The sequence below is a fragment of the Podarcis erhardii genome (assembly GCF_964252035.2).
Source record: "Podarcis erhardii genome assembly, chromosome: 6".
NCBI lineage: Eukaryota > Metazoa > Chordata > Lepidosauria > Squamata > Lacertidae > Podarcis > Podarcis erhardii.
The window spans coordinates 80,738,441-80,752,278 of NC_138510.1; the positions used below are offsets into that span (position 1 = coordinate 80,738,441).

Below are 13,838 nucleotides of genomic sequence, written 5' to 3' on the forward strand. Positions count from 1 at the left end.
GTGATGGTCAAGATTCAGGTTGCATAGAATTGGAAGGGACCCCAGGGGTCAGGAATCTCAATGAAAGCATCAATGACAGACAGCCATCCATCTGTCATTAAAACCTCCAGTGCAAATCTGTCCCACTGTCCAACAGCTCTTCTATCAGAAAACCCCTTCTGATGTTTAGTCGGAATCTCCTTTCTTGTAAGCCATTGGCTATGGATGAGAAAAGAGGCTTGCTCTATCTTTCATGTGCCAGCATTTTAGAAATTTGAAGGTGGCTATCATATCTCCTCTTTCCCAGGCTAAACTTACCCAACTCCCTCAACCTTTGGAAATCACTAACTTTACCTGGAAGTGACGTGCCATTTACACCAGGTGTGGGGGGGGGGACATGCTCCCCTCCAGTTGTTGCTGGGCTGCAACTCCCAACCCCCTTGACCATTGGTTGAGCTGGCTGGGGGGCTGATGGGAGTTGGAGTCCAACAACATCTCAAGGGCCACAAATCCCACCCATCCAGCTTTGCAGCAATCAGATTTAATTCTTAATAAGATGGATACGACTGTAACACCTGGGCATTGTTAAAGCGAAAAACGAGGGGCGTGGTAGGTGCCGGAGACGCTGTGGGTGGTAAGCCAAAAAAGTGGAGCTGGCGATGGAGCCGGCTGCTGATCCCATCGGCGTTAGGACCGCTCGGCGCGCTCAGGTTCGGAGGTGGTATAAGGTTCGCAATCTCTCTCGTCGCTGCCAGTTGCAGGAGGAGATTGCTTTTAAGTGAAACGGCGGTGCCACCCCCTCTGCGCCTTCCTCGCCGCTCGCCCTCCCTCTCGCATTGATCGCGTCCTGTCCTTAAGTTTGCGAGCTTCTTTCCGCCACTGCAGGGGCCGCGGCGAGCGCCCAGGAGCTGCCGGTAGGAGTAGTACCCAAGGAGAATTTGGAGAGAGAGAGAGAGAGAGAGAGAGGAGGAGGAGGAGGAGGGGTGTGTTGCATGTATATTTCATCCGATGGACTTTTCCCCGCGTCTCGCCGTCGACGCTGATGTGCAGTGACATTTCTGACTGGAGCGCCGCGACGCGCCCCGGAAGCGGCGGCGGCGGCGGCAGCGGGGCCCTGGGAGTGGCGAGGAGGCTCTGGTCGGCGCCAAGGCTAATTGCGGTGATTTATGTCCCTTCCGAGCACCTTCAACGTCGGCGGCCGAAAATAAAATGAAAGCTAGGGGGGTCCCGCAGCGACAGCCGCCGCCGCCGCCGCCGCCACCAGCACGACGGGAGCAGCCGCGCCACCTGGAGCCGCCGCGGCCGGCGGGCGAGCAGCGCGCGCCTGCCCGCGCCTGCCCGCCAAAAGTTTGACGCCAAGAAGTGCGGCGGCCTGAGGGAAAAGCCGGCCGGGGAAGGGCGGGAAAGTCCCAGCGGAGCGGGACGCCTGAAGGGACGCCGTCTCCCCGCGCCGCCCTTCCCGCCACCTCTGTCCGAGCCAGGTCCCTCCCTCTGCCTCAGGATTTCCCGCCCCGTTGTTAGCCAAGCTGGGCTGCTGCTGCTGCTGCTGCTCCAAAGTGGCCGCGCCAGAGGAGTGGCTAATCCCCGCCGGGCGCCGCGCACGGGGAGCGCCCAGCCTCAGCCCGAGGCTCGCGTCGCTTTCCCTTGCCACGCTCGCGCAAGTCTCTCTTTGGGGGGGGCGTGAGGTGTAACTTTGTTAGCTAGTCGCCTGCGAAGGGAGAGCGGCGGCGGCGGCACGCGGGAGAAGCGGCCAGTGAGGGCAGCCCTCGTTTTCCCCCTCAGCGTCCCGGCGCTGCCGGAGAGGCACCACAGCCTCGGAGTCTCCTTCGCCCGCCAAGGGGGTCCCGAGCGAAGGCGGCGCCCGGTTCCTCGGCCTCGGCGTCTTCGCCTCCTGCCCGACGCGCGCAGCGGTCGCCCCGCACGGTGAGTAAGCCCGCGAGCCCGCCCGTTGCCCGCCCTCCAGACGGCGCTATTCGAAAGAAGGGGTAAACTCCCCCCCCCCCCCAGAACGAGGTTTCTCCCCACTTCGGCTCGCTGGCTTAAGATCCCAGAGCTGGAAAGATCGAGGACCCTTTCGCAGCCCGCCCGGGGGAAACTTCGCTGTTGGCCAAACACAGAGGCACGAGATCCCATCCGAGGTTTGTTGGGACTTTCCCACCTAACTGGCTGCTGCGTCCTCCTCTTTCCCTTCCACCGTGCAAGGGGATGCTCGATTCTTTTTATTATTATTTTCTATCCCGGGTTGGAGGGATGGAAAGTGGGGAGCCTCCGGTGGCATTGGATCTGGATGCAGCGCTGTGGTTTGCTCAGAGGAAGCGGGTGTTCATCTGTCTATCTGCCCAGATACTTTTTTTAAAAAATATGCAGCGTCTTCAGATGCATATTTCCGTAGCAAGCAGAATTATTGTGCTTTTCTGGCGTTTCCTCTTCTCCGCCACCCCCCCCTCCTCCCCGCAGTAACCAATTAAGAGATATTTAGAAAAGGGAAAGGAGATCAAACTTAGATACGAATAGAAACTGCGCCCTCTGCCGTTCGTCCGGGAGGGTCTTCCGTGGGGAAGGCGACCAGATTTGCAATCTTGGCGAAAGGGCGGAAATGTGTTGGGGGGGGGGGTCTTTCAGAGGGGTTGTTTCTAGGAAAGAGGGCAATTGACCTTTTGTTATCTAACACCGAATATGTTCGGTGGTGGTGGCGGGGATCCGGGCATCTTTTCTGCCAAGGCAATGAAGCTAGAGATGTACTCCTTGGGCTGGCACCGTCTCCCCTGAAATGCATTGTTCTGCTAGTGGGGTGTCCTCAGTTCTGAACCATCTAATTAAATTCTGCTTCATAAGGAAACCTTCAATCGGTTACCTTCCTGCCCTGGACCTTTCCTAGCTTAGAATTTCATTTTAACATCACAGAATCAATGGCACAAGATTTAAAGAAGGGCGAGCACCTCACTGTTGCAATTTACAAAAAAGGGTTATCCTCAGCACGAGATCTTTCCCTGAAAAAAATAATTTTTTTTAATGATGGCAGGCAGTAAATAAAGGGAATATGTTTGCTAAATACGGACTACTTTTTTAATGGATCATCTGAGCCAAAGCTGCTAAAAAAAGTGCACCGTTCATTCTGAATCCGAGTAGCTTTTTCAGTTCTGTGAATAAAGATTTTTGTGCAGGGAGGAAATGTGACTCAAAATACAGCAAAAAGACTGGGAGAGGTGGCTTAAGCCCAACTCCACTGGGTCTTCGTTCTGATGTAAAATGAAATACAATTTCTAAATTGGTCAGATATAAGTGTTGGGGTTGTGGGGCAGTGAGAGAGGAAAATGAGTTTATCCCCCAAAAACAAAAGCATCAGATGACAGTGAGCTATGATGAAAAGGTGTATTCAACAGATAACAACTCTTAAAAGTTTGCATGCTTTACATCTTGTTCCCTTAAAGAAAACGTGTGAGCCATATATTGATAAATATTTGTTTCTTCATCTTTCTGTTTTCCAAATACATGAAAGGAGGGGGATAAATAAGGCAGTGGTGCAGATTGTGGGTTGCCAGGCCCCTTTCCTCATAGGTTTCCTTGTTTTTAGGATCTGTTTGAAAATAGCCCAATCCTAGACCCGCTTAATTGGATGTATGCCACAGCGAACTTAATTGAGCTTTATCCTTGAGTGGATATGTAAAAGATGATTCTGTCAAATAGATTTCATAACACAATCTTGTTAGAATCGAAATGTGTTCCTGGAAGTCACTTATAGCAGCATATAAATTCAGCCCATACTTTTCTGTCAAGTTTTAGGACCTTGAAAGGTTTCTGTATTTGCCCTAACAAGAGAGTTGGGTAAGTACACCACAAAATGTGTCATTTGAATCATCGTGGATCCTGTATGAACTATTTCCACAGCAGTTCGCAATTAGAGATGGATATTCATTCTTTCTCAAATTGTCATGCCTAAATCACATTTAAAAATGCAACTGCATTTGTGATCCAAGGTGTAGAATTATTACTATTATTTTAAACAAAGCCAGGGCTTTTTAGCTTATCGGCAGCCAATTCCTTGCATATATTTAAGTGGTAACGAATATTGAAATTCAGCTGGAAAATTTTCTTATTAGTGTCATGAGAAGCCATCCTGTACTCAAGGTTGCATTGCTACATTCAGGATTGTTGCCACAGTTTGTTACTTTCCAACAACTTTTCTTATGTTTCCCTGGTAATTGTGCCTAACTGTTGCAAGCAATAGGCTATTCTGTAGCAGCTACTTAAATGAAGGATAGGCGCTTCAGAAATCTATGGCAGTTATAACAATACGTGCTTCCAACAGTGACTGATAATATTGCCCTCGAATGAAAGCATGTGATTCATTTTCCTTCCAATTTGAATACTGTGCTACGCTATGAGGCATTCGTGTACTGTGTTTTCCGGATAATGCTGCAAGACAGAAAAAACGGAACAGTCATCATTGGGGGTTAGGTTGCTTTAGAGCCCTTGGTTTTCATGATTAAATTTTAAATCTTGTTTCTCTCTCTCTCTCCTTACAACTTAAAATTCCAGAAATCCCTCTTACCTTCCCAAGGGAAAAATATCTGCACTGTTACACAGTTCAAAAATTTTAATTGCTTTTTTAAAAAAGAAAGCTAGACTCTTTACCATCAAAATCCTCTTATATATTTCACCCACACCCAATGTATTTTACTACTTTCCAAGCCTAAGGGCATAAAGCATATACCCAATTATCCATATGGTCCTATTTTTGCTTGTTCAGCAGCTAATTTAGTATTTATGAAAAGCAGTGGGCTAGTTCTAAATGCAGAGGTTTCCATAGTCGTGGGGGCACTGTACAAAATTGGCATTTTCCATTTTTGATTCCACATCCAAGGAGGTAAAGTGCAAACCCTACTTTATATATATATGTTCCCTTTTAGCTTCCAAAGTTGACTGAGCTTGATCTTTATTTTATTTTTTTAAGATGTGGGCTGGTTTTAAATGCCAAGATCCTGGGTTACCCTACCAGATTTTATTTCCTGAGTGGTGGTGGTGGGGGGAGTGGAAAATTGTGGTGGTTTATTGCACATTCTGGATTGTGTTCATAACAGTATTATTGGAGCCTTTGAAGAAAACACCACCCAAAATGCCATGAAAGGTTTTTAAAGAAAATCTGTAGAGAATAGCATAGAATACAGTTGTCACATATCTGCTTCATGGTTTCATTATCTATCTACCAAGCTATCTACAGTACTAAGTTATGTTTGATTTGCATGTGACAATGTAACGAAAGGCTGCAAACCTGTCCACACTTCCTTAAAATGCATAAACGCTTTACTTCTTTTGAAGTAAATATAACTAGAATTGGTTTGGGTTCTTTATTTTTTTTAAACTCTTTTTTGAATAAAAATCAAGCCAAGTAGTAGAGGCAACCCTTACCTGGAGAGTTCTCCTGACAGCATCCCCGATCATCTCATTCTTGGGTGACAGTTTTTATAATGAGATGATTATTATTGCGAGTGTGGGAAGATGATGCTGTTCCCAGTGACCAAGCCTACTACAAGAAGCTACATTTGCCAGCAAAATGCTAATGAGAATTGACAGTTCTCTTTTATAATAATTAATTACAGCTGGCATTTGCTTTTGGTGTCTGAGCTGGGGTATCAAATTTGGTATGCGTAATGAATGCAACATGGAAGGCTGGGCATCGATTACCCGTCCATGCCTAAGAATAGATTGCTGATTACTAAGCGATTAATATCACTGTTTTAAGTCGTGATAAATGCAAGTTAGGAATGTGTGGGGTGGGGATGGGGTGTGAAATGCCTGCTGGGTTTTTTTTCAGACACTGGCAAATAGGGCATAGGTGGAAAATTAAAGGGTCAAAGTACCTCGGGAGTGATGAGCTATCAGAAACAAGGGACAGCTCCAACACACTGTGTGTTGTGGCTCTGTTGAATACAGTTAGCATAATCCATTTATTTTTCCAGCAGATTGCAATTACCTTTCCTTCAACTAAGGAAGATGCTAGCTTTTGTATGTGAGATGCTGTGGATCAATTCAGTTTAATATGGTAGATTGCATGATTGGATAGTAGGCAGAGGTTATAAAATCTTGGGAGGATTCACAACACCAGACGTCTGTCAGTTATTTGCACTTCTCTGTTATAGATCAAATATGAATTTCGGAAAATGCTGGGGTGGCGGTGGCAGAATCCTACTTGATTCTTCAAAGCTCCTTATCTCCACTACAGATGTTAATGTTCAAAAAGTTTATGATCCTAAGGAAGTTCAACTAGGAATATTATTTGAATTGTGCTGAAATAAATTGCTGTTCTGTTTAGGATCAAAGTGGAAATTTGTGAGTTCGTGCAAGAAAATAAAATCATTATGACTGTAGGTAGCTGAGACCTGGCTTTCATGAGTTGCTTTCCCCCCTCCCATGCATAAATGCAACATGGGTCACGTGATGCTGTTGCCCCAAACACCAATGACCCTTAGCCTGTGATCTTAAGTCAGTATCTTTCCCTGTGTCAGTGAGAGCTCATTAATAATGAGACGCTGCCAACTAGCTAAGGTATGCTGCGTTAGCTTTTGCCAAAGCATGACATTTTTAATACATTAATAATATGTCTGTAATGTAATGAAAAACTATTAATCATGTACCGGACAGGTGCCAGAAATTTAAGCTATAATTGGCTGCTTCTTGTCAAACATGCCATTCACATGTTCTGGTATCTGTCTGATTCTCAAATCACCTGCAGAATCTTCTCCACTTTCCCCTTGTCAGCACACTAAATTCGATCAATGATACAGTCTATAATTCTGCGTAATGACCATCATCATGACTCTAAACTTTCCTTAATGAGGATTCATTATACAGGGGAAAGGGTATAGCCTAGTGAAGAGGGGTAGTGTTCAGTGCTGCTCTTAGTCTCCACTTTCTGCATTTGTGCTTTGTGTGTCTGCTGACATCTTGATGAAAAAAAGGAAAGCTCCACAAGAAAGGTTAGGTATTTAAGCACACATTTGCTCAGGAGTAAAGAGTCCTGAAAATAATAGGGCTTATTTGCAGAAGTGCATCTTTTTATTCACAAAGGTACTTCATCATTTCAGCATTCATTATATATAGCGCTTTTCTGGTAATCATACATTTTATTTCTTAAAGAAAAGATCAAATAATACCAAAAAAGTGAATTATTTCTTTAGTAAACCCTTCCCCACCCCAGTGATGAATGGCAGCGGGGAAAGAAAATCTGCCTTCTTTCTAAAAAGGTGCATTTTGGACTATGCAGTGGAAGAAACTCTAAAACAGCAGATTTGAAATGAATCAAACACTGTTTCTGAATTACCAAATGAATGCATGAAATGGTTTGGTGATGATTACACAAGACTAAGCATACCAAAACTGAAGGGAGATGTTGGACAAGATGGTATGGTTTTAAAGGTGTGTTCGTTGAAAAATATATTATAAAAATGCTTCTAGATTTGTGACAATTTAAAATTCCAACATTGTGCAGCTCGTTGCTGGAAGGAAATTCAAGTAGCCAGAACATTTTCTAATGCAATGCAATGCATGTAACAGCTGTACAATACCATTTTATGAAATGAATATAATAGGAAATTGCACTTGCGTCCATAAGGCAATTATTGTAATTTGCTATGGAAACACAATTCAGCCATCTGTTGGCACTGCGTAGTCTCTGTAGCTAAGTTCAGTTTCAAGACGGTGCCTTCTTTGAATAGAAGGAACTTGTTTACAAAAAATTGCTTTGAAGACCAGGTTCCCTTTCCCTGGAAGTAGATGTTTTCTGGAATGAGCTGTAAGAAGTTACTATAATGTGGGGAGCTTTTTTTTCCATATATGTGGCATCATAGTCTCAATAATGCAACTAGCTAGAAGATCAAAACTAACAGAGGTAAGCAGCTGTATGAAGCACAGCTGCTTCCATATGCCAAGGGAGAGCTCAGGGAGAGCTGGTGGCGGATGGTGGCTTAATACCAGATTGTTAAGAATGGGGCTATATGATTAAACGCATCATCTTGGGGAAAATTGCCAGAAAGAACCAGTTCCTTGTTCCCTTGAAGTCTGTAGATCAGGCTCCCAACGTTCAGAAAGCATCATTAATGGCAAACAGAGTGGCACATTGAAATGGTTCCATCCCAGCATAGGTCTGAGGACTGTGGCCTGTACCAGGGAATAACTAAACTCGCATATTTTCAGGGGCCCAGTGGCGTAGCGTGGGGGGTGCAGGGGGGGCTGGCCGCACCGGGCGCAACATCTGGGGGTTAGGGTTAGGGGTAGGGTTAGGGGGCACAAATCCAGGGTTAGGGGGTGCAAATTACTTGCCTTGCCCCGGGTGCTGACAACCCACGCCTGATGGCTGTCAGGTGAACATCTGTCCCATGGTTCTGTGTATGATTTTGTATTTTTTAAAAAATAGTTGTAGCATTTAATTAATTTACAGCAGTGTTTTATGTCCCCCTCCTGTGAACAGAGGGGGTTTGAGAGGATGGCTTCTGCTCTCGAAATTGACACATAAAAGGACATTAAAATAATAATAATAATAATAAAAAGAAAATACAGAAGGCCTATAGAAAGAGGAAATTATTATAAGCTGCAAATGAGCCAACTGTTATCTTTGTCATTAAACACAATTAAACAAAAGAAGCAAAGCTCTTCCAGTACTAATGAGAAAAAATCCAAAGAGACAGAAGTGTGCTCATAATATCTCTCTTATTAAGCTAACAAAAGCTGAGACGTGTACTAGACACTTGGAGCTGTCTCCCAGGCCTTCTTTCCAAGAGATGAAAAGCGCACAAGTTGTTGTCAGCCCTTTGTCACTGTAATAAAAGATCCACCACCTCTGGTGGGTTGGGGGTTTCTATCCCCCTTTTGGTTATGAAATTCAAAAGCTGTTGAAGGGCTATTTCTTGCTCTCGGGCTTTGCAAAGTTGGAAATACCATTTCTGAAGCAAATAAACCAAGGGAAAGAGGGACTCAGGACTCGCTGAGAATGCTACATATCTGTCTTTGTTAGAGAGGAGTTAAATCTTTCATGTCAAAATAGTTTTGGTGATGAGTGATTCCGGTAGTTTGTTCACTCCAGTAAAAGCCCCTCCAGTAAAGGTTATCCAGATTATTCCAATTTACCTTATATTGTATCAAAGGCTCTTGAAATGTCAACATATCGTATATTTTTCTAATGCATTGATTCTTGGACAATAACTCTTACTTTTATTGTTTCTAAAAGGGTGCTGGTGCCAGAAGAAAAGAATGATTGATGGCAGTTAGACACAGGCCTGTAGATGCTCATCGTTTTGCTCCAACAACTGATTTATCGGTTTGGCTGGCCATTCCTCATGAGCCGCGAAAGAGGAGGATCGTTCAGGATTACTGACTACCCATCTGAAGCCTGGGCATTGCTAAGCTATCATCTGATTTTGAACGTCCTTTACATATGTGATTAAGGCCCTGATACATTCTTTTTAAGGCAGCCGACATCCTTCAGATGAAAAACATCTCTTTGTAATGCCAGGCTACCACCAAAGTTTCCAACTTTAAAAAAGCAACCACTGTAACCTAACTCTTCTGCTCTGGTCTGGAACATGTTTTTACAGTAACTCGCAACTCCTGGTGTACATACATGTATAATATAGACTACACCTTTGATTGCTACTGGTTATAGCTGTCAAGGCACCTGTGAAGGATTTAGAGATGTATTTGTCAAGATTCTTGTCACTTCATACCCTTTGGGTTACTGTGTCGTCGGTGATACAGCACTACACTTCTGCTTGGGGGCATTACGATGTGTGTAAGACCCAGATTTACACAGATGAAGGGAAGTTTTGGGATTACACAGCCTGTCAGCCAGAAGCCATAGATATGATGAAATATGTGAAAGTGAGTCTGGATCCACCAGACATAACATGTGGAAATCCACCAGAGACCTTCTGCGGAATGGTAAGGAAAAAACCTGAAAGTTGAATTGTGGCCTAAAGGATAGATCTCTCAGCACAACAAAGCAAATATCCTTAACTTCAGTCTTGTGGACCAAGACCAAGGATTTAGGCTTATGTCAAAATTTGCATGTCACACTATACTATAGGTCTGAAAAACCTTTGGCAAATAGCCATCAGCTTTTTAAGATGAAGAGGTGATAAGTAGTCATTCAGTATGTTTTTGTTTAGGTTCAGTTGGTATCAATAGCAAAACCATTCCTGGTTCCTTTAAATGAAAGGTGTGTCCTTTCACAACTGCAATATTTTGAGTCGAAATGCACCTGGTTTCAGCTCGGGATAAAAATGCAAACAAGGTTAACAAGATTTGATTTCAAGTGTATCTTGGTGTTGCCAGCATCATTAAGTGGTGCAGAGCACCTGTACTCTGCCAGGTAACTTCCCCTAAGAAGGTAACAAGCTTCTGCAAAAAGTAAGATTCCTAGAGAAACATTCCTACATGTCTGGCAATCCTATTTTTTCAGAGTATCATTATTATTATTAATTTATTTATTTCTGAGTGTGTGTGCTGTTTTCCTATAACTGAATGAACCCAAAATCCCAAAGTTAGAAGCACGCTTCTCTTAGGCAAGATGAATAACCTACTAGCTATTTAAACCAGCATTGGATAAAAATGCTGACTTGACCTGCTTATGAGTCCCTACAGTTTCACTAAACTGGTATATATGTGTGTATACATACATTATATATGGAATCTCACCATTTGTAAACTTGCTCTATAATTTAGGTGCAGTGAAAACCTATGCTCTGGTTTTGTCATCTACTACTTCTTGTGCAAATGATTATGCATTGTTATAAATTGCATGCATCCCTGGGCTATTTAAATCGGTGACAAGCATTCATCTTGTGTTTTGTAACGTACACTTTGAGTTAACCACAGAACCACAGGACAAAGCTAGAAGTAAGAGGCAGAATATGCAAAATGCTGGGCATATCAATTCTGTCTTAACCTGTACACACATGCTGGAAGCTCACTTAGGGCATAGTCTACCCAGTGTGTACTACATTGAAATGAGCAAAAGTGGTACAAGAGGGCTACAAGCTCTGGTATTCATTTCATTTGGGCAGGAGAGCTTCCCAGGGAATTGTGTTAATAACACCTATAAAATATTGCAGATCCATGATAAATTCATGTAATTTTAAAAAGTAAAGTGTGTTGTTGTTTTTTCAAAGAGTTGAGTGCCCTGAAATGACCGAGAGCTACATGTTTGGTGAAGGATGATAGTTCACTGGTAGAATGATGTGCTTTCTGTGCAATTCTTGGCATCTCTGGAGAGGGCTGGGAAAACTCGACTCCTGCCTGAAACCCAGGAAAGCTACTTCATGCTAGATGGAGCTAGATGGAGCAATGGTCTGACTCCGTATAAAGCAAACTCTTGTGTACTGTTTGCTGTGGTGGAGACATGCAATGCGATCTAGTCACAGGAAGATTTCATTTTTAATACTTTTGCTTTGAGGAATGTTTACATGCTGAAAATGGGATGAAGGTTTCATAAGAATGTTTTAAATTTAGCATGTTCCAAATCACAGTCATGGTAGGCACACAGTTAGCATATGGCTTTCCTTTAAAATGTTTTTGGCCTTGATCAAGACACTTGACAGGTCACGTACTTTCTCTGGTCTCCAGACCCTGACCTGAGGTTTCAAAGAGCAGGAAGGGTTCATGTGCAGTCTCTAGCCCAGGCATACGAATGAATGAAAATGTCATAAGAAAATGTCATCGGCAGCTTTTTCTCACTCTTGCTTATTCAAAAAGTTAATAAACTGAACTAGAGTGAAACAAAATAAAAAAATTCCTTCCAGTAGCATCTTAGAGTGAGTTGTACGGATAGTGCAGCCTTTGGATGAGATTTTGGTTTCTCTGTGCTTGTATGCAAAGAAGATATTATTTATTTATTTATTTATTCATTCATACATACATACATACATACATACATACTCCACCCATCTGGCTGGGTTTCCCAGGAATGTATTCATCAGAGACTGCAAATTAGCTTCAACAGAACAAAGAGGGAGAGGATCCCTGTTGCGTTTTTAAAATAGCTACTTGCTTGATCACCTGTGGCAAACAAGAATTGCTTGTAGGTGACCAAAATTGTGGGCTACTCACTTTTATGGGCTTCTTTGCAAGGCTGCTGTGTCTAATCTTGTAATCTTAACCCTGTCTACTCAGAAGTAAGTCCCATAGGGCTTACTCCTGGGTAAGTGGGGTTAGGAGTGCATCTTACATTGTTAATCCCATTTCTGCTGCAATATACTTGTGTAGATAAAGTTATAAATGCTTGATTAAAAAACTTTCTAGAACCAACAACATACAGGAAGCATGCAATTCCAGGCTTTGCTATGCCTCTTCTCTTTCCATGCTTGCTCACTGCTTGGGTACCAATGGGGGATGCCAACAGCATGGGAGCCAAGAGGGAGAAACAAGTGGGGAGTTATCAACACGCCAAGGGGAACCTTGGCATTAAGAAAAGTCCATTAGGAGAAATAATGCAAAACAGACTTGGAATACTGAGTATTGTTGGAAAAGAAAGCTGGAAAACTAGGAATGAGGGAATAGAATGAGGGGGAGTAAGAAAGGCAAGCTGTACATGGGCAGATAAAGCCCATAATAATCATAAAAATATCAGATGAGGTCATGCTGCAAACAAGATGAGGTCATTCAGAAGATCAAAACCCAACAAAAAGTGCACATGGGCCAATTTCATCAGCATCACTCCTGGGCCATTGCTTGAAGGTGGTGGAGCACTTGCAAGAAGTCCCAGGTTCAGTTCCCAGCGTCTCCAGGAAGGACTGAGAAAGAGCTTCCCAGATGCTGAACTGGATAGACCTTAGGTCTGAAAGAGCAGGATGCTGGTGTACGTACTTCTCTGCCTGCAACCTTGGAGAGCTGCTGCCAGTCAAGGAACACTGTAGGGAGCTAGATGGACTGTTTGTCTGACTTGAGCCAAGGCAGCTCCCTGTATTCCTAATATTTGTGCATGTGTATTTCTCATGACAATTTATTGTTTCCAGGTCCCTGGGTGGCTAGGTACCCAAAGAACATGGTGCTATGCAGGAATGATTGTGTGGGTGAGAGAGGCAGAAAGAGCAGAGGTGCAGCTAGCAAATTGCCAGTGTCCACTTGTAATTTGCAATAAGCAGTAGTTTATAGCAATCAGAAGAGAGGAACTCTTTATTTTCTTATGCAGCCTTTGCTGCCACAGCCCAGTGCAACATTTGATGTCTTTAAAAAACTGCAACTTATCTTGGAATTATCTGCAGCATGCTGCAGTTTTAGTTTAGCTTTCTTTTTTTTCCTGGAGAGGTTATACAGCGACTTTGAAAGAGCCTACAGATGGAGGAAGTCTGTGTACGTTTGTACAATTTATAGAGCTGAGTTGCTGATGGCAGCGTAAAAGCAAGCCTTTGAGTGCCACTATGGATTTCCTAGCCAATCAAAACTAAATTAGGAAACAAAGATTATTAAAAAGTCTTCTGTGCATGTAATTCTAGCATAACATTATGAGTTGGACCTTAAATGTTTTCCTTGGAGATTTTCGGCGTCATTAATGCAGCAAGCCTTTCATTACCAGTAGGCTCGCATTGCTAAAAAATTAGGGAAATAAAGGGCTCTCTGGTGTAGTTAGCAGTGCCATGATTATGTTTACTGAAATAATTAAACCATCGGATTCAATTCATCAGACTAGTTTATAAGGCAAGAAGTGAAATGAATCTGGGGTTTCATTTGGAAATGCCCTAATATATGCATGGATGCCTAAGGACAACAAATCAATACAGCACTGCAGCAGCAATATCAAGAACAAATCTGGTATGGAAGGTTGGTAGCTGGTAATTTATCATGAAGGGGAAAATAACCCATTCAGATTG

The 13,838-nt window shown here is 43.4% G+C and overlaps 1 protein-coding gene across 11 annotated transcripts in view; it reads left to right on the forward strand.

Moving 5' to 3' along the window:
• The first annotated feature begins 626 nt into the window (after positions 1-626).
• Positions 627-13,838, forward strand: part of NTNG1 (netrin G1) — a 210,175-nt gene continuing 196,963 nt past the window's right edge. For 2 of the 11 annotated variants that reach the window (XM_081865946.1, XM_081865947.1), the window contains exons 1-2: positions 636-1,902; positions 9,203-9,912. In XM_081865946.1, coding sequence (XP_081722072.1) covers positions 9,667-9,912 — 246 coding nt within the window. In that variant the 5' untranslated portion in view covers positions 636-1,902; positions 9,203-9,666. Of the gene's footprint in view, positions 1,903-2,037; positions 2,118-9,202; positions 9,913-13,838 lie in introns of those variants that run through there. The other 9 variants (XM_081865942.1, XM_081865938.1, XM_081865944.1 and 6 more) reach the window with 9 other exon arrangements.